The following is a 20,959-nucleotide window of genomic DNA, read 5'->3' as shown; positions in this document are numbered from 1 at the left end:
TGATGATCAATTAAGCCTAAGAAATTCATTCAAAATTGTTCTTTTTCATATATAGAAAAACTAAAGTTCAGAGAATGAGATTTATCTGAATAGAAAAAGTCAAAACAAAAATCAGAGAAGTGTATACATATAGCTGATTCACTTTGTTGTACAGAGGAAACTAACACAACATTGTAAAGCAACTGTACTCCAATAAAGATGTAAAAAAAAACTGCTTATGGAAAAAAATTGTATTATGAAATATAGCAGCAACTTGAATTTCACATCTTTAAAACTGAAATAACCTTAAAATGTATATCTACTTTCTAATGAGTAGATGACAAATACTGAAACTTTGATAGCATTGTAGGTGGTAAGCTTTTTCTTTTAATTTCTAAAAGTAATGCAGATGTAAAATGTCTGACAATTCCACTTTATCACTTTATGCCAATTGTGTTGTAATAAATACCAATTAGCTTGGGAAAAAAAATCAGGGAAGACTAAAAAAAAAAAACAAATAGATTTTAGTTTACAATTATAATTTCTTAGAGATCAGAGTAAGAAGAAACACTGGTGAAAGTATGTACTATTGGTAAAATCTTTTTTAGAAAAAAAGCATTTCAGCTCTATGTATCAAACAATTTAAAAATACTTTTCACTCTCTGGCCAATAGTTCCACTTCAGGAATCAGCTATAAGAAAAATAGTCTTAAATATGAGAAACCAAACAAACAAGACTTTATACCAAAGCATACCAAAGATGTTTGTCACAGTGTTCTTTATAGTACCGAAATGAAAATGACCTAAATATTTAACACAGAGGAAAGCTTAAACAGGTTTAACTAACATGTTGATGGAATTTTATACAACCATTAAAAGTGATATTTCTGAAGGCTTATGAGCAAATGCTTATGTTATGATTCAAACAGAAATATATATACAATTCAAAATTATATATACAGTATGAGAGCACCAATGAAAAACACCAGTAACAACGTATGCTTAGAAATATTCTTAAAGTGATAATCTTTTCGACTGGTAGGGCTATGTTTTTCTTTCTTCTATTTTTATATATTTAAATTTTTTTAATAAATGAGAAAATATTACTATGATACTACATGTATTATTACAGGATCATGTAAAAATAAACTTCACAAAAGATTCTAGACCAAATTATATCAAATAAAAATGTATAATTACCTGTTTAATGATATTCTTTGCTGTAATAATCATTTCTTCACTATATATTTCTAAAAAATTAAGTTTTCTTTGTTTTAAAAGTCCAAATACAAGAGATACTAGTCTTTCCTGTTAAAATAAAAGAAGTGCATACAATGTCAAAATTCAAATACAAAATAATCTCACTTAAAGGTAGAAATAATCAATGTCAAGGGTTTTATTGTTTGACCCTCAAATCTCTATCCTCCTTATGGTATTTTCTAAAAGCCTTAAAAACCCCTTTCCACAGCAATCTTTTTTTTTGCGTTACGCGGGCCTCGCACTGTCGTGGCCTCTCCCGTTGTGGAGCACAGGCTCCGGACGCGCAGGCTCAGTGGCCACGGCTCACGAGCCCGCTCCGCGGCACGTGGGATCTTCCCAGACCGGGGCATGAACCCGTGTCCCCTGCATCGGCAGGCGGACTCTCAACCACTGCGCCACCAGGGAAGCCCTCCATAGCAATCTTATCATCAGATTTTTGGAGTCATTATTCTAAAACAGGTAAATCCTACCCTACTATAATGGATCAAATGAAGCTGGTTTGGGGACAAAACAGTATGAGTATATTTTGGTCTAGTTTCAGTAAGTATTCTTCTCAAACCCTGATGACCAATAAATACTCTATGAGCCCGGTGCTTTCTAATTAGTGGTCTAGAAGACTGGAATGATGACCTGGATTATTTGTGGAGCATTAACTGCTAACATTTACAAAAATCTCTTTAACTACTTAGGCTGCTATTAGGGCTTTTTGGATTCTTTACAAGTTCTTGGCAATAATCAGCATTGAGAAGTTACTAGATAAGTTACTAAATATGATATATTTGTATATGCATATGCATAAAACATGTTCATAATAGGTGCTCAGTGAATGTGAATGACTGATAAGTTACCATATAATAATGATCACTTTTTATAAAAGATACACTCCAATACATGCATATACATGGATATAAGTTAATTCATCCTATATCTACATCCTATATCTATATTTGGAACTTGGGTAGTAAGCCATATAAAGACTTCATTTTAACTCCCATTTCTAATTAAGCTATAAAATTATTTATTCTCTAATTTCATAGGATAATAAACAATTATGTGTTTCCTAAAGTCACATAGTTAGTGAAAGATTTCATAGGTCTCACAGGCTTGATATTGAAGATAATTTTGCTCACTATAACCTGAGAAGAATGTGTTCTAAACTAAAGCTGTTAAGAAATAACACTAAGCAATGACATCAATTTCATTCTATAGTTCAAAAGACATACCTCTTCTAAAATTTGACAGTCATCTTCTAATGGTCTATTTAAGTCACTGTGAGAATAAGTAGAAAATTCTGCAATCATCATTTTATCTATCAGTTTTTCTAATTCACAAAGCTGTGATCCCAAATGCCTACAAAGGAAGAGGGAAATGTTACCTCATTTATTAAAAACCCAGATTTACTCCACGATCAAGGGAACCCGTCAGCAAAACTTTTCTAGCTGACAGTACTTGTGCAACAAGGTGATGCTTTAGTAAAATAGTCTTTTAACTTAACAAAAATAACTGCGACAGTTTCACATCATCTCCCAAATTCTATTTTTCTCTGTATATCTTTAACCTCCAAAGTTAGATATACTATAGGAAACTTGGTTCTAGAAAACTTCATGACTGCTTTTTAGTCTGCTTTTCACAGACAAAATATTCAGATATTCTAAGTCCTTTCCTCATTAACCACTTACTGAATATAAATATCAGTAGCTCCCCAGCCATTCATGTATGCAATAAATACAAGCGCTTACTATGCACCAGGCCCTGTTCTGGGTACCTATCAATATTTGAAGAACTATAGGAGAGAATGACTCAGCTCAACCTCTGTCAGGATCAGTTTGAGTTACTGTGCAATATCCCTCAGGCCATTAAAGTCATTAGAACACATGAGTGAAGATCTAAAGTCACTGAGCTATAATCTATCCATGGAACTTCTTCTCATGAAGTATGATGTTCCTTTTTAGTCCACCTCTTCAGTACCTGCAGATCCTGGCTAGGGTTAAAGTGAGCAGGACTCTAACTTTGGCAGAGTTGTGGGGGTGGTGAGGGCAAGTATTACTAAAGAGATTTAGAACCTTTTCCCTAGAAAAAGCAAGTACTGTCCAAGTGACAAGAGTGGTCCCAGGTAGTTAATCCCTGCTCTGAAGGGCACTAAGGATGAATACCGTCATATCCAAAGGGATTTTTGCCACACAATCTAATAGTTTCATAAAAACAATGGGTTGAAGAAACCCAGGTAATCTAGTTGGTCCAAGGCATTTCAAAAATTAAGTGAAATTTATCTTAAATGTAAACATTTATAATTAATTATAAAAACATTTTAAAAGTTTAAGCTACATTTACTTGAAAAACAAGCCCTTAATGTTAGCAACTGTCTTTACTATTACCAGATACAGCACATTAAAAAAAATTAAAGCATGTGACCTTTTAGACAGATCCGTTGTTCTTCATTTATGAACAACAACAATATGGTAAGTAGTGCAGTGATACTTTTAGAAAAAATCTGATAAGTGAAATAACAAATTTGCTTTTTGCAATATGAAAATTATATTTCTCACAGCTAATTAGAAGTCTAATGAGGTTCTCATAAATGGTGACAACATCTCACAATAAACTAATTTATAACATATCCACTCTTACAAACTAAAACACTGCCATAAAAGGAATTTGGCAGTGTCTTGCAAAATTACATAGGCAATTAGCCTTTGACCTAGGAATCTCACTTCTTAGAATCCATCTCAAAGTTACACTGGTAAATGACAAAAGAACATACATTCATTGCAGCACTGTTGGTAATTGCAAAGGAATGGAAACAACCCAAATGCTGACCAATAGAAGGCTAGTTAAATATATCATGATAGACCCCATACACCTTTAAAAGAATCGAGGAATACCAATTAATATACTATATACTGCTACAGAGCAGTTTCTCAACTACTGCCCCCTAAAAAGTCTTTTCAGACATTTTTATTCCTAATCACTCCCCATGAAGTTTTAATATCACAGATATACTGTAAAACCGTTTATGTACCATGGCCTTTGGAGGGCCACAAACCATTGTAAAATCCAAGAATGTTTTTCACCCTTCAAGAACAAACTTTTACCACTTTGGGTGATATCCCCCATTGAGAATGCATACTGTAGCATGATCTACAGGGTATATACTGTAAGGTAAAAACCCCAAGGTGGAGAAAAGTATGTACAGTATGCTAATGCTTGTCTAAGATGAGGGACAGAGAGATGGATAAATAAACAGAGATGGATAAATAAACATAAACTAAAACTTTTTAAAATGACTTACAGGAGTAGGTACAGAGGAAGAGAACCAAGATAGAAGTTAAATTTCTCTGAATATCTTTTGTTTTATAGATTTGACTTTGGAACAATGTAACTATATAACATAGTTGTAAAACAATATTACATTTAAAAACAGCAATCCTTGAATATCAAAAGCAAATGAAACAAATGAACTTAACTATGTATCAAAGTACAGGCAAATCTACACAAAGAGGAATTATTTCAAGTGACTTTAAAACACAGTAATTTATCCATTCATACCACAAGGGTATGAAAAGAGGGAAAATTATTTTCTAGCTCTGCCCACTAAAAAGGCCTAGAAATCATGACCAATCCAGTAGCAAGGAACACCTCTGACACCTAGATTGTAATTTCTAAATACCATTTCCTACTAAAAGAAACTAGGGCTCCTTAGAGAAATGGCAGTTTACAAATATGGAGCAGAAAATGTATAATATGAATATCCTGTCATAACATGAAGAAAACCATTAACGACTACTCATAGAATCAAAAGGACTTGAGGATGTTCCTACAAAAGATAGGACAATATGAACATCGATTTAAAAAAAAAACCTTAATACTTCAAATATATATAAATCCATGTGCTTATAAAACATTTGGAAGATGCTATATTTTTCAATTCATTATTTTTAAAAACTGCTAAATAAAGGAAAAGAACCTAGACTTTACCTTGCCTATCCTTGTAAGAACTGTCCTTCAGAATTACCAAATAATTGTTATGGAGAAATATGGCTTTATAGAAATATTCCATTAATAAATGAATAAGGAAGTTTAAAATTAGAATATCATGATTTGCAACCGATAATGAGATGATAAATCTAGGCAATGATCACCAAATGGCTGCTAATTTCATGAAAAGAGAGACAACCAGATATATGCCTCTTGGCTGAAATATACCTATTAGGTACTCTTACCAAAAAGAAAAACTTAAATCTGATCAAGGCTTTAAATCTAACTACCAGTTTATAGAAAATACAAGCAAAAGGAAAACACGCTAAACATGGGGATGCAGTTGGCAAAATCCAGACTGTGAGAAGCACTACAAAGACAACTCAATTTCTTCAACAAATATTTTGAAAGGGAGAAAATGAGAAGAATGGAGAACTATATATCAAAAGACATTTGAAATATATCAACCAATTGTAATATACAGTTGTTATTATTTGGATTCTGTTTCAACAAATACACTGTGAAAAGAATTTTGAGAGAAATAGGAAAATCTGAACACTGACTAGCTATTTGAAACTATGATATTCGAGTTATGTTTTTAAAGATCCTTATCTTTCAGAGATACATAATGAAATACTTATGGATGAAATGAAATGATGTTTTGGATTTGTTTCAAAATAATCCAGGAGTAGGGGGAGGCATATAGAGAAAACCAAGTTGGCTATGAGTTGATAACTCACAGGTGATATGCAATTTATCCAGCTTCATATAACTCTCTTCATATAATTTCCTTTATTTTTGTGTACGTTTCAGTTTTCAATAAGTTTTAAAAAGCAGTGATAGGGTAGGATATGAATCCACACATAAGTTTCACATTGCTTTGTTCTCAGTTAACTGATTTTTATAAAGATCAAAAATTCCTTTTAAATGCAGACTAGAGGTTAACACCCAAGTATGTGTTACCTTCAGGTACAAATAGTCTTCAGCAAATCCCAACAAAGAATTATGGTAGGAAGTCCATAGGACTGTATCTACTGATGTTTGGGCATCAAAGTAATAAAACTCTACCATTTCAGCATAATAACTTAAACATGAGGTTCTATTTAACCTCAGATATTGTCAAAAATAACTGAGTAGCTTCATCTTTATGCATCTTAAGTAATTTTAAAGTCTGACAAATATAATAAAGAGCAGCTATGAATCTCAATACTAACATCAAATAGTATTTATTATGTACTCACAGGTATATGATAACATATATAACAAGATTTGTCTAAGCAAATCCCTAAATAAAATTTCTAGAATTAGTGTTTTATAGGATCCACCTATTCATCCTTGCTCTGCTTTTAAAATATTTTTGACTACTTTAACAATAGATGCAATTATACTGGCCTGTATATTATTATTAACCTTACCAAAAATATTTAATAGATAAATCTGCTAACAGTTCATTTTAAAAGTATGTATCCTTATATACAATGGAATATTACTCAGCCATAAAAAGAAATGAAACTGAGTTATTTGTAATGAGGTGGATAGACCTGGAGTCTGTCATACAGAGTGAAGTAAGTCAGAAGGAGAAAAATAAATACCGTATGCTAACACATATATATGGAATCTAAGAAAAAAAATGTCATGAAGAGATTAGTGGTAGGACGGGAATAAAACACAGACCTACTAGAGCATGGACTTGAGGATATGGGGAGAGGGAAGGGTAAGTGGTGATGATGTGAGAGAGTGGCAGAGACATATACACACTACCAAATGTAAATTAGATAGCTAGTGGGAAGCTGCCGCATAGCACAGGGAGTTCACCCCTGTGCTGTGTGACCACCTAGAGGGGTGGGATAGGGAGGGTAGGAGGGAGGGTGATGCAAGAGGGAAGAGATATGGGAACATATGTATATGTATAACTGATTCACTTTGTTGTAAAGGAGAAACTAACACACTATTGTAAAACAGGTATACTCAAATAAAGATGTTAAATAAATAATAAAAATAATAAATAAAAGTATGTATCCTAATAATCACATATAATACTTTACAGCGGTGAAAGAAATCTGCTGAAATGACAAATAACTAAAAATCACTTTCTGAAAAAGTACATAGGCTCATATATCCAGCTAAACATATTGGAGCAATTCTAATAATTTCTACTTTAATATGCCTCAATTTGTACATGAATTCAGATCTTCTACTAAGCTGTGGGTTCACTACAATGACCTTTGTGTTGCTTTTATCACAGAAACTTACATATCAATAAACCCTACAGTAATACTAGTTTCATCAAATAGCAGAAAATCTGTTGTTTTGGCTTCACCTCAGAGCACACAATGTGGATGTTTTCATATCATAATGTTTTCAAGATCTAAATTATGGGAGATTATATAGGAGCAAAGAAGATGTTAAATTCCTTTTACTACTTCCAATAATAAAAATCCCTTCAGTGGAATCCCAAGGTGGCCTCTGATCAATGAAATCATAATAAGCTGGAACCTATAATTAACTCTGAATGTTTTCCACCTTTCCTTTCAAAAAGAAGAAGACGGCATATGACTAGAAAAACCAGTTTCGTTAATTTTTATCCTAAAATCTATTACTATGGTAGATTCCTAGCTCAGCAAACCTCTAACTCAGTTGCCCACAGTTTAACATCTATTGCACTAGAAAATTAGCACTGATGTTCAGAGTGATCTATTTGAGGTCCTACAAAACCTCAATCAAATATATTAAAAAGTATACATAATTCTTGGGTCTGATGAGATCTGGGTTGAATCTTGACTCTACTGTTTTATAACTTGCTGTATGACTTGGAGCAAGTTATCTAAGATTTTCAATGCTCCAGTTTCCTTATCTATTAAAATGGGCATAAAACTATCTATCTCATAGAGGGGTTTTTTGGAGTGGGGAGGGGGATCAAATAATATATGCAATATCCTTAGCACTGGTAGAGAATACCAAACTATTCAAAAAATGTTCTTAGGTTTTGTAGTGGTGGTAATAGTAGAGTAATGGTGGTAGTAAGTAATAAAGAAAAAAAACTAACAGTGGTGAAAACCGAAGTTTCTACATAAACCTTTACAGTAAGAAACAGAAAATAACAACATTATATCCCTGAATTTCAAGGTAACTGAATCTTTTCTATATGAAACCTGCAAGATATCAAGGTTCAAATATATTTTCATATATATTATATTTTATATGAAGAATAAACACTCTACAAATGTACAGGTTCTAAGAAAATAATAGTAGATATCTGAGTAAAACATAATCAGAATATTTGAAAGTCTTTTAAAAAAATCATATACACTTTTTTATGAAGAATATTTTGTCCTTTGAGTTAAGGTACAAACAAAAAAAGTAAGGATGAAAATAAAGGTAAACTCTTTCTTGAGCTCAAGATAATTACAAGATTATAAAATTTTCATTCTGCCTTCTGATAAATCATAATCTACTGGGAATAAATATCCAACCCTGTTCTTAAATATTTTCCAGATAGCTCTGGAGAACTAAACTTTTCATCAGTATTATTGGGCATAAACTTATGAGTCAGGAAAATGAAATAAAATAAACAGCATGACCTTTAGAGTAAACATAAGAACAGTTTCAGAATTTGTGTTTAGCAGGCAAGCATTTAATCTTTGTTTCTATTGCTCTGTTCAGAGGATAAAGCACTCCACTTTGTAGAATCAGCCCCCAATATTCATCAAATTCATATTATATAGTGGTGACAAGAAAAAACACAGCTTCTGTCATTACAGAAGTCCATTTTGCTAAAATACTGACAAAATTAATATTATTTATTTTAAAAATATATGCCATATACACATTCAAAAAAGAGAAATATTTAAAATTTCAGAGGTAAAGGGGAAACTAAAAATCATTTAGTCACCCTGGGTTCCCATGCTGAGAAATTCAAAGTAGGCTACAAAGGACTATGAACCACCCAAAATTGATTGCAAAATTTTATGCACAGGTATATTTTTATGGAAAGAAGGTCCATCCACAGCTTTCAATAGATTCTCAAAGAGGTTTGTGATCCAAACTTTTTCTGTAAACATCCAAGTCTGGATAAGGTTCTTCCCCTAAGGTTAGGCTCCATAGCAATCTGTACATGCATCATCATACTGTACTGTACTGTATAATAACTACCCAGTAATTTCTGTCTCCCTCCTACCAGATAAATTGTAGAAACAGAGCAGAAAGCATCTCTGCTTTGTTCATGGCTGTATTCCCAGTATTCTGCCTGGTGTCTGTCATGTAATCAATAACCATTTCTTAAATAAATGAATCAATCATTTATTTGCATAATTAAAATTGGGCCAACTTTTTAAAAAATTAATTCATTTATTTATTTATTTATTTTTGGCTGTGTTGGGTCTTCGCTTCTGCGCGAGGGCTTTCTCTAGCTGTGGCAAGCGGGGGCCACTCTTCATCGCGATGCGTGGGCCTCTCACTATCGCGGCCTCTCTTGTTGTGGAGCACAGGCTCCAGACGCGCAGGCTCAGTAGTTGTGGCTCACGGGCCTAGTTGCTCCGCGGCATGTAGGATCCTCCCAGACCAGGGCTCGAACCCGTGTCCCCTACATTAGCAGGCAGATTCTCAACCACTGTGCCACCAAGGAAGCCCGGGCCAACTTTTTAAAAGTGCTTTCTAAATAAATATTCCAGTTACATACCCTTAGTCAATAAGAACTTATAATTCAATTAAAATAAACTTATACTGAAGATAACCTTTCCAGAATATATTAAGTTACAGAGCATGTCTTCCATAAAACTTCTTTGTAGTCACTCAGTAGTATAAGATTTCCCAGCAGATAGGAACTTCAACAAGGAAACTGCAAGCCTGCTTAACTGAATGAAATTTTGATGGCTTACAATTGGTATAATCTGTAAATTAAACATATGACATGAACTCACATAAAATAACTAAAACCCTAATCTTAAAGGTATTTTCAAAATAAAAACTTAGAAGAAATTGGGTCTTTTCCATCATCGTGTGGAATTTTTTGCAATGTGATAGACTGCAAATGAGAAATGAATTTTAATAATTATCCAATTTAAAACTTATTCAATGGCTTTTAAAATGAACTTAATTTCAGCTATACTGGTATTCCTTTTTCCACCTTTATCTATGATCTTGACACAAAACTACTTCAACATTTTCAAAATATAATTTTCAAAGCTGTGACTGGCCCTTTGTTGATTTCATCTACTAGAAAACTTAATTTTACTTCTTTATCCAAATGTCTCTATAAATATTGGTCCTTATGACTTTCGTTTGTTTTAGTAAGACTAAAATATCAGAATGATAACATTATTAAACAGATCAATCTGGAAGAAAAAAATACCCTTGTAACTCTAACACATTCATACATTTTCAGCTAACATTACACACTAAAATTTATCGTTTAGAAATTTCTAACATTATTTCTAATGGCTTACTTAATGGACATACCGGAAGCTGTGAATGCCCTGAAGTTCCTGCTGTAGAACCTCTTGCGTTGTTGCTATTAAGTCCAATGCTCCGACAAATTCAGAAGTAGATAACAACACCTGTACTGTAGGCTGAGTCTGGTGTACAGTGGCCATTAATTTCAGTTTATTGTATACTTTAACACAATTATTTCTGGTAAGTGCCAGTCTTAAAATGTGTAGTGATCCTTCACACATTACTTTATCAATCTGTGCAATTTTATCTCGAAGCATTTTTACAGCCTGGGAAGTTTTCTTGAGGTAGTCCTGCAATTCGTGTTGAGAGGTCATTGCATGAAAAAATGCTTCTGAACGTAGAGAGATCTGGTGAGCAATGTTTACTTCCACAATATCCAGATAATGGCTCAGCTTAAGAGGAAAGGAAAAGAAAAAAAATCGCAGCATATTATAAGTATACCTTAACTATCCAAATACTTTCTGAAAATGATACAATATTTCTACATGTATTTTAAATCCCATTGTGTGAACTGTTTGATTATGTGATGCTTGATACTAGGCATACAAAATAGAAAGGAGATGAAAGGTAGAGCCCAAAATTAATAAATGTAAGAAGCATAGAAGGTGATTTACCTTCTTCCTCTGCTCCTGCCATTACTGTCCTCCAAACACCAACTACTTTCTAGAAAGTAAAAGTAGCCCACAGTCATCTCAGATTATAATCTAGTTTTAGAAGTTCCAAGATCTGAGAAAGAATGGTTGATTTCCTTAACCTCCACACATCATTGCCATCACCAATATCATGTATCATTTACCTGACTGAAAGATGATTATAGTTACCATTTACTGACTTTCTATGTACCAGGCACTGGTATTTTATATAGATCATCTTCTAATTTTAACAGTCTTGGAATACAGGTATTATTATTATTTTATTTTACAGATGAGGACAATGAGGCTCAGAAACATTAAATAACTTGAGTAAAGTCATATGATTAGTAAGTACAAAAACTGAAATTTGAACCCAGGTTTGTCTAACTCAAAAACTGAAGTTCTTTCTACTTTACCATGCTGCCTCAAAACGTTAGAGAATTCATGAAAGACAGATTGGTGATCCAGCCACAAATTACAGAGAGTACTAGCATTCACCTGGATCTTTTTTTTTAGGCTGTTAATTTCACATTTCAATAATTATTCTTTAATCAATTTGTAAAACTCAGTTTATTTCCAATGTGTTTTCCTCTTAAACAGTTGACTGAAACAATTAGTTCATATATTTCTTATTTGTAATACTACCAAAATTAATTCCTGGAGTAACATGTATTAAAAATGCTTTCTAATTTCAAATATGGACTTCTAAAATTTGAGTTGTCCTTTCTTCCTTCATAACTGCATATGCCTTTTTTGGCTATATTATTTTTCCATTTCTGTCCTACTTTTTTACTTCTAGATTCTTCAACCTATAGCTCAAATTTTAAGAATTATCTCTGAACATCTCAGGAGAATTTGTAGTGTTAAAGGGTTAATGGGCTTTCAACATTTAGGACTCATAAAATTAGAGGATTATTTGGTCACCAAGCCTGTCTCATTAAAACCATGCAGGATCATGCATATCTTCAATATAGCTCCTTCAATAATCTATTATAATATATAATAGGTTACAAACAAGACATTCTTCTATAGTTTAAATCTGTTGCATTTATACTCTTTTGCTGTTGTTCTTTTTACCTTCATCAGCTGTTCATTTATTTACCTAAAAAGCAATATGCGGATGAAGGTACTTAGGTACATCACAAGCTAAAGTAGACTCAATCTTCAGAAAATGGAGAAAAAGTAATTCCTATAGGACAGCGGTACTCAGAATGCAGTTTATATGCTGCTGCCAGTTTGTGAACTGTTTAACAGGTCCATGATGAAATGAGGAACTCTGCTGGAAATTAAATCAACTATATCACTAAGCCCATGGTATTGCTTTTTCATAGAAAGACTTTCTTAATGAAGGAAGCAGTGAAATGATTTACGTTCTAGAGCAAACTCCTTATCTCATCGCAGACCAGCACTTTGGGTAGCAGTACTACAATAGGACATCCCCTCTTTAAAACTAGCAAGATAAAATACGTGCTGTCAATCATACAGTGAGTTTGAATCCTGTCTTGGAATCCTGTCTTCCATTCCTTTTCTAAGAACAGAGCAGAATGAGGAGACAAAATGTAAATGTAATAAAGCTGATTCTGCAACTTACCAAAAAAAAAAAAATTTTCCATTACTGTAGTCACTTTAAACATTTAGCATGAGAAAATTGTTTCATTTGAATTTCAAAGATTTCTGCAATTTATCAATACTCCATTGATCTATTCTTTTCAAAGGCATAATATTTTCATAATTTATTTCCTATTAAAATTCTATAAAGGGAACAATTTTTAAAGTATTCCTAAAAGTATCTTTATAGGTTGGTGAAATTTTTATTGGCTTTTGTTGTTTTTCTCTTTTTTTTTTTTTTTTTTTTTTTTTTGCGGTATGCGGGCCTCTCACTGCTGCGGCCTCTCCCGTTGCGGAGCACAGGCTCCGGACGCGCAGGCCTAGCAGCCATGGCTCATGGGCTTAGTTGCTCCGCGGCATGTGGGATCTTCCCGGATCAGGGCATGAACCCGTGTCCCCTGCATCGGCAGGTGGATTCTCAACCACTGCGCCACCAGGGAAGCCCTCAGATAAGTAGCACTCAAACAATAACCTTTTCCTTTTTCAACAGCAGAACTTGTATTGCATTGAAACAAAGTGCTATTACTTTATCAGTTAAGATCTGAAGCGTTCTAATTATCAGTAACAATAAAGATGAAATTAGGAATTAGGAATTAGTGAAATTAGGAATTAGTGCCTACTAAATAACTAACTCTGAACTCACACAAACAGTACCATTTAATTAAAATAGTTTTCTACATGGGAAAAGTAAAAAATAAACTACCTTTTCTTGTAGCAACTTTGAGGAAGCTGCATCACGATTTCCTTTTCCACCAGCAGTATTAAAATGAGACCATGGTAAAACTGAATTAAAAGTTAAGGAATCATCCAAGGCAAAATCTGGTTTCATAAAAATCTATTAAAAAAATGCATTTCCCTCAATTAGATAAACATTTTCTTTACATCCATTATCCCTTCTAACATCATAAGACCGTTAAACAATAATTAACTTGAATCTCAGGCATATACAGAAAAAGCAAGTGATAACAAGTTGAGTTATTTATACAAAAATCTGTAGAAGAAAAATATAAATAATGTTTCATCAAGCTAAAAATGCTCATGAAAGATAGAAAAATGTTTTTTTGCCTTTACCAATAGAGATGGTCATTTCATTATCACTTGGTCAAACTCACGAATACAGTCCCACTGGGCACATACGAAAGGGAGATATCATACTTATCCTAAAATTTCTGTATTATTTCCCACTGATAGTGTCTTTTTTTACATGTCAAATATCAATATCTCTATACTATATTTCTATTTTCTCTTGCTCAAAATTCTTTCAAACATTCTTTGTTAGATTAGACACACACTAAATTTTAAAACCAAAACAAATTCAATTTTATGAAGAGACTGCTTCTTTCCCTTGTATACCACATCCATCTGGGCACCAAGTACTACCCTTAATATTTCCTCATTATCACTTGAATCTCCTCTCTATCTCCACAGTATTTCTGCAGCTCCTCATTATCTCTGGATTATAGTAAATGGCTACTTACTGATGTCCTTCCGTAATCCATCCTCTATATATCTTTAAAATGCAATTATAACTGAATTAACTTCTCTTTTTAAATCTCTCAATGGATTCCCATGACTGACAGACCAAACTCTCTTAGAATGGCATTAAGAGTTTTATTTATCTCATACTTCACAAAATTTATTTAACCCCATCTCTAAACACAAGTATACCATGTATACTTATTTATCTCATACTTCATAAATATTTTTACTTAATATGTATATCTCCCCCAGACCATATGTTCCTATAAAACTGGATTTATAGATTATTAATCTTTCTATTCCAGCACATAGCATAAGGGCTGAAACCTGGTTTAATCAATTAATTTCTGTTATATTTTATTATTTTCACTGATTCATATGACCCATATCCAAAAATTAGTATGAATGTGATAGGGAAATCTAACTAGGGACATGAGTATATTTTCTAGTCCCTCTAGTATACTGAAAGTATTGATTAATTCAATGAATGTTGACTATCTATGATTTTACTCTTATGCTAGGCACTAAGGTGGAAACAAAGCTAAATTATTCCAGAGGTCCTAATCTCAAGGATCTTTAGCCCAAGGGATGTGATAAAATATATACATAAATATTTTATAAGGGAAAGAGTAACAAATGCCTTAAAAGGGAAGGCAGGGATCTAGATAAAATGCTATGTGGCAAAGGGGCCAATGATCTTCATTTGGAGGAAATGTATTCATGTAAAGTTGTCATTTAAGCAAAAAACTGTAAAGGATTAGATGTGGGGAGATAAGACAAAAGTCTTCCAGGTTAAAGGAACACTGCAAGTAAAGCACGGAGCCAGCAAAAAAGTCTGGCTGAAGTTAAGAGTGTGCCTATGATGGAAGTGAATAATTAAGGGCCTTAAATGACAGAGTTTGAATCTTATTTTGTAGGAATCAAAGAACTTTAAAAATGACTGCCCTTTCCTTTTTGTTTCTGTCTTTCATCCTTCTGCCTCTTCTCACCCTAAAGAGCAATTATCACAGACCTCTTTGAGAATATGATGAATGCAGTGGACTCCTTCCCCAGAAAAAAAAGAAAAACAAAAAAACACTCATCTATTACACATCTCTACAAAATTTTTCATATGAAGAAAATATCCCTAATAATTTGGAGCGGTAATAAGATCAATAAAATTATATTTTAAAATGAAAAGATTTAAACATATTTGTAGGTTTTGGTGATAAAGAAGAGATTGATCATGCAAAAGAGAGAGAAGAAAAGTGAGAAAGTCCCAGAAGAGGCAAAGCGGTCAAAGCATCAGAAAACAGCCCAGTGAAAGCTTCTTACAAGGCAAAATTAAAGATCAAATATTAAAAAGCTGTATTCACATTTTTCAGGTTTTGTTACCTTAGGTACTTGCTCCAGATCTGTCCTGGATTTATCTATTTTAAAAAAGGAAAAGGGAAAATATGATTTTTTAAAACTCGTTTTCATTTTATTTCCATAAAATATATTTTGACAGATTCAATACTATACTAGGTCACAATTAAATAACCATTTAAGTTTCTTTCTTCAACAAATATCAAACACCTTCTGTATACCTAGGAGTAGGCAAAGCAGTGAATGTGTGTTTCAAATAATTTTAATCAATTGTTTAGTAGCAATAAAACAACTAAATGTATTCAAGTCTTTTTTAAATGGACACAGAAAGCTTGGTGTTATCTTATAGAAATGCTATTTTTATTGTTCAAAAGATCCACCATCCCATCCAGTATTTCCTATGATCAAAAAAATTTTTAATGCCGTAGTTTTCTTCTTAGACATCTTAGTTTGTATCCTCTACAAACTTCTTGCAAATGAACCTCCTTTATCTTCATCTCACCAATCAGATTTCAGACAAGGTACCCTCCTTTCCAAAACTAAGCTTTCTGTACTCAGACTCCATCCTCTCCTGCCTCTTCTCTGAGCTCGCATCAATTACCCTGCCTCTCCATATCTTTAACATTTTAATAGCTCTTTCCTCTCTGCATATAAACATGCTCAGTTCTCTTCCATTAAAAAAGAAGAAGAAGAAGAAGAAGAAAGATAAAACTCAGGGCCTAGAGTAGGTTGAGGCAAGGGAGAACCTCAGGTGCAAAATTTAAGGAAGCACTCACTCTCAGGATTATGCAAATACCTCTCTTGCCTCATCTAATCCTGGCCATGCAAAAACATTCTTCTACCACAACTGCTAGTAGAAACGAACTAGAGGGATTCTGTTCCCTCTAGTCAATACCTTACATTTCAAATCTTCAAGTCACATCCATATTGGCAGTCTCCACTTCTTACTCTTGTACTCACTCCTTAATACATAGTATTGAAGTTTCTGTAACCACTACTCCAGTCTAAATGTTCTCCCTAAGATCTCCCAAATTGCCAAATCCACAGAGATTTCTCAGAGTGCAAACCTGATCTATCCCTGAAGTATTCTGATACTGTAGACTAATTATTCACACTTCTTGGAAATTCTAACTACCTTCAATCCCTAAGGTGGAACTCTCTTGGTTGACTCTCCTATCTCTCTGATTACTTCTTTTTAGTCTCCTTCACAGGTACATTTTCTACTCCCTCTTAAATGTGACAGCCTCCTAGTGTTCTATCATCATTTCTTTTCTCCTTACTACTCACATCGTCCAGGGTGATCCCACCTGTGCCCTTGGATTCAACTACCATGCTATTGTCTAGCATACTGTCTATGATAATGTCTATCATACTTGTATCTCCAGCCTAGATCTCTTTCCTGAGCTCTGGGTTGCATACCAGACTTCTCCTTCTATGCAAAACTTCAATTAAACCAGCCTCTATCTCCTCCAAACTTCCTTCTCCAATACTACCTCTCTCACCTAGCCAGCTGCCCAAGCAAGAAATGTGGGATTCATCCTTGAATCATCTTGCTCCATTACTAACAAATTACTGACCACCAAAACCTGTGCCTCCATTTCTGAGGCATCTCTTAAAGACCTAATTTCCTCTCCATCCTCATTATAACTGCTATTTGGAACACATGATTTCTCACTTGTATTACTGCAATAGGCTTCTACTGTATTCTTGCCTCCAGTTTTATCATCATCTTTAAATTTACTACCCACAACTTCTTTCACAGTGAAATATATAATCATAACTCCGCCCATGTCTGGTTTAAAATATTTTGTAACTCTATACTGCTTTTAGAAAAGAAAAATGTCTTAGCATGATATACAAGGCTCTTCATGATCTGATTCCTACCCACTTCTTCAGCCTCATTTCTTTTTTTTTTTTTTTTTTTTTTTTTTTTTTGTGGTACGCGGGCCTCTCACTGTTGTGGCCTCTCCCATTGCGGAGCGCAGGCTCCGGACGTGCAGGCTCAGCGGCCATGGCTCACGGGCCCAGCCGCTCTGCGGCATGTGGGATCTTCCCGGACCGGGGCACAAACCCGTGTCCCCTGCATCGGCAGGCGGATTCTCAACCACTGCGCCACCAGCGAAGCCCCCAGCCTCATTTCTTGCTCCCAGTGGAGCCAGCATACTAAACTCTTGCACGTCCCAGAACATGCTAATTTCTCTCTTGAATCTACGGCTTTGCATAAACTGTCCCCTTTCCTGGAATGCTTTTTTGCACGTAAATATTTCTTGATAGTTAGTTTAAAACACAGACAATCCTCATCAACTCTAGTTTTTATAAAGCTAAGTTAGGAACTCTTTACAATATTACCATGCTGAACTTACTGCCTGATATACAGTGTTGGTTTGTTTAACCTTGCTCAGGAGACCATCAGCTTCTTGAGGACAGGGACTATTTCTTATTCATCTATTTTTAGGCAACAAGCAAAGTACAAAGCACCTGAATATTCAATAACTATTTGTTGAACTGAAGGATAACACTACCATCAGATCCATGATTTTTCTCTTTTTTTTTTTTTTTTTTTTTAACATCTTTATTGGAGCATGATTTTTCTCTTTAAAGCTTTTAGAAAAGATTATGATTGCAGGCCATAGAAATTTCACTAGAAATAAAAATTAGATATGATAGTCAACAAGGTCCCCAAATTAAGATTTTGTTCATTAATATTTATGCTATGCTACAAATAGCACATATTCATACCATGAGTATGTAAGAGAGTCCTGTCAAAGGTATCTTTAGGAGGACAAATTTTCTTGCATCTCTCATGAATCTTCTCTCTCTAATAAAAAGACAAATAAACAATGTGATCAATGCTGTGTGGCAATATGAGTATTCAAAGCATGAAAATATTTAACAAAACAGAATATCAGAATATACAAAACAAGTTCTAAATTTTTCTAATATGAAATCACTAGCCTTGTGAACTTAAATACAAGTAACAAGTATGCTTAATAAACCAAATACCACTGGGATGTGTGAATGTCTATATACTTATACTCATCCCATTTTATACAATTATAGTAAAATCTCAATAAACTTAGAATGAAGTGGGAAAGCAAATAAAAAATCCTTATTTTTATAACAGAAATCAATTAAGAAAATAACTTTTTAAAAATAAGCAAGAAAATTTTAAACCTATATAACCCAAGATCGAAAGACAGATTAGTAGTTAATACTTCCTCTGAGTCCAAAAAGAAAAAAGGAAAGACAGAAAGAAACCCCACCCTGAGTTCAGATTAGATGACCACTAACAACATTGTTATCTTTTCAGATACCATACACAGGACATATGGAAAAGTGGAGTGTGGTAAGGAAAAAACCCTGGGCTAATAGTATTAGCCCTGCACAATTCTGATAGCAGTTCTACCAGAAACTACAGGACTGTCTTCCAAAGTGGCTGTACTATTCTGCATTCCTATGCACAATGAATAAGAGTTCCTATTAGCCACATCCTTGCCAGCATTTGGTTTTGCCAGCATTTGGTCTTGACAGCATTTTGGATTTTGGTCATTCTAAAGGACGTGTAGTGGCACCTCATTTTAATCTGCAATTCCCTATAGATATATGATGTTGGGTAATTTTTCATATGCTTACTAGCCATCTGTATCTTTTCTTTGGTGAAATGCCTGTTCAGATCCCTTGTCCATTTTTTGTGGTGAAATATACACAACATAAAATTTACCAGTTAAAACCATTAGTTGAGGTGGCCAAGTTAGTGGAGTAGGAAGACCTTGAACTCATCTCCTCCCACAGACACACCAAAATTATAACTAATTACAGAGCAACTATCAATGAGAACCTGAAGAATAGCAGAAAAGATTTTTCACAACTAAAGACATAGAGAAGAAACTACAGTAAGACAGGTAGGAGGGGTAGAGGTATGACCCACTCGCCTGGGTCAGGGACCCACAAATGGGAGAAAAATCACAATTATAGAGGTCCTCCCCAAGGAGCAAGGGGTCTGAGCCCCACATCAGGCTCCCCAGTCCAGGGTCCTGTGCTGGGAAGATGAGCCTCCAGCATGGGTGACTTTGCAAACTAGGGGACCTTATGTTCAGGAGACCTGGAGAGCTATAGGAAACAGAGTCTCTGCTCTTAAAGGGTGCATGCAAAATCTCACATGCTCTGAGTCCGAGCCAGAGGCAGTTGTTTGAAAGGAGCTTGGGGCAGACCCACTGGACAATGTTGGAGAGCCTCTTAAAAAGGCAGGAGGCAACTGGGACCTCTCCAGGGAATAGAGATGATGGGAGCAGCCATTTTGGGAGCTTGTTGCACTGCAATAACACCAGTGCTGATGAGCACCATTTTGGAATCCTCCCTCTAGTCTATTAGCACTGGGAACCCAGCCTTGCCCACCAGCAGGCCAGCACCAGCCCTGAACCCACCCGAGGCTGAACAGATAGCCACATGGGGACCCAGCCTCACCCTCCATAAGGCCCATGGCCACTGCATGAGGCACAGCCTCAAAGCCAACCAGGCTGGAGGCCAGCCATGCCTACCAGTGTGCCCACAGTAGTTGGCCCCCCAACAAAGAAGGGCACATGCAGCCCCACATAGGGGCTACCCCTATAGGATATAGCTCTGGTAACCAGAGGGGAGCATGTTGTTGTGCCCCACAGGACATATCCTACTTAAGACCACTTCTCCACGATCAGGAAATGTAACTGACCTAACACACAGAAATAAACACAGAGAACTAGGCTAAATGAGAAGAGGGAGGTATATGTTCCAAACAAAGGAACAAGACATAACCTCAAAAAAAGAACTAAACCAAGTGGAGATAAGCAATCACCTCCACTAAAAAGTCAAGGTAATAATAAAGATACTCATCAAACTCAGGAGGAGAATGAATGAAAACTGTGAAAATTTCAACAAAGAGTTAGAAAATATAAAGAACCAAACAGAGCTGAAGAATATAATAACTGAAACTAGAAGGAATCAACAGTAGATTAGATGATACAGATCTCTTCAGCAGTCTCAAAGAGGAAGTAGTGGGAATCACAGAAGCTGAACAGAAAAAAGAAAAAAGAATAAAAAAAAGTAGTTTGAGACCTCTGGGACAACATTAAGCATACTAACATTCACATTATAGGGGTCCCAGAAGGAGAAGAGAGAGAAAAAAATGGCAGACAACTTGTTTGAAAAAATAATAGCGGGAAACTTCCCTAATCTGGGAAAAGAAACATATAT

At 34.6% G+C, this 20,959-nt stretch overlaps 1 protein-coding gene across 6 annotated transcripts in view; it reads right to left on the bottom strand.

The window, feature by feature from the left end:
* VPS54 (VPS54 subunit of GARP complex) overlaps window positions 1-20,959 on the bottom strand; it is a 97,718-nt gene that overhangs the window by 43,484 nt on the left and 33,275 nt on the right. For all 6 annotated transcript variants that reach the window (XM_059079593.2, XM_059079592.2, XM_067007516.1 and 3 more), the window contains 6 exons: window positions 18,470-18,548; window positions 15,758-15,792; window positions 13,608-13,739; window positions 10,671-11,056; window positions 2,462-2,588; window positions 1,179-1,286 (listed from right to left, as the gene is read on the bottom strand). In XM_059079593.2, the coding sequence (XP_058935576.1) occupies window positions 1,179-1,286; window positions 2,462-2,588; window positions 10,671-11,056; window positions 13,608-13,739; window positions 15,758-15,792; window positions 18,470-18,548 (867 nt within the window). The remainder of the gene's footprint in view (window positions 1-1,178; window positions 1,287-2,461; window positions 2,589-10,670; window positions 11,057-13,607; window positions 13,740-15,757; window positions 15,793-18,469; window positions 18,549-20,959) is intronic.

The sequence above is a fragment of the Kogia breviceps genome, chromosome 11 (assembly GCF_026419965.1).
Source record: "Kogia breviceps isolate mKogBre1 chromosome 11, mKogBre1 haplotype 1, whole genome shotgun sequence".
Classification (NCBI taxonomy): domain Eukaryota; kingdom Metazoa; phylum Chordata; class Mammalia; order Artiodactyla; family Physeteridae; genus Kogia; species Kogia breviceps.
This window is presented reverse-complemented; position numbering and strand designations above follow the sequence as displayed.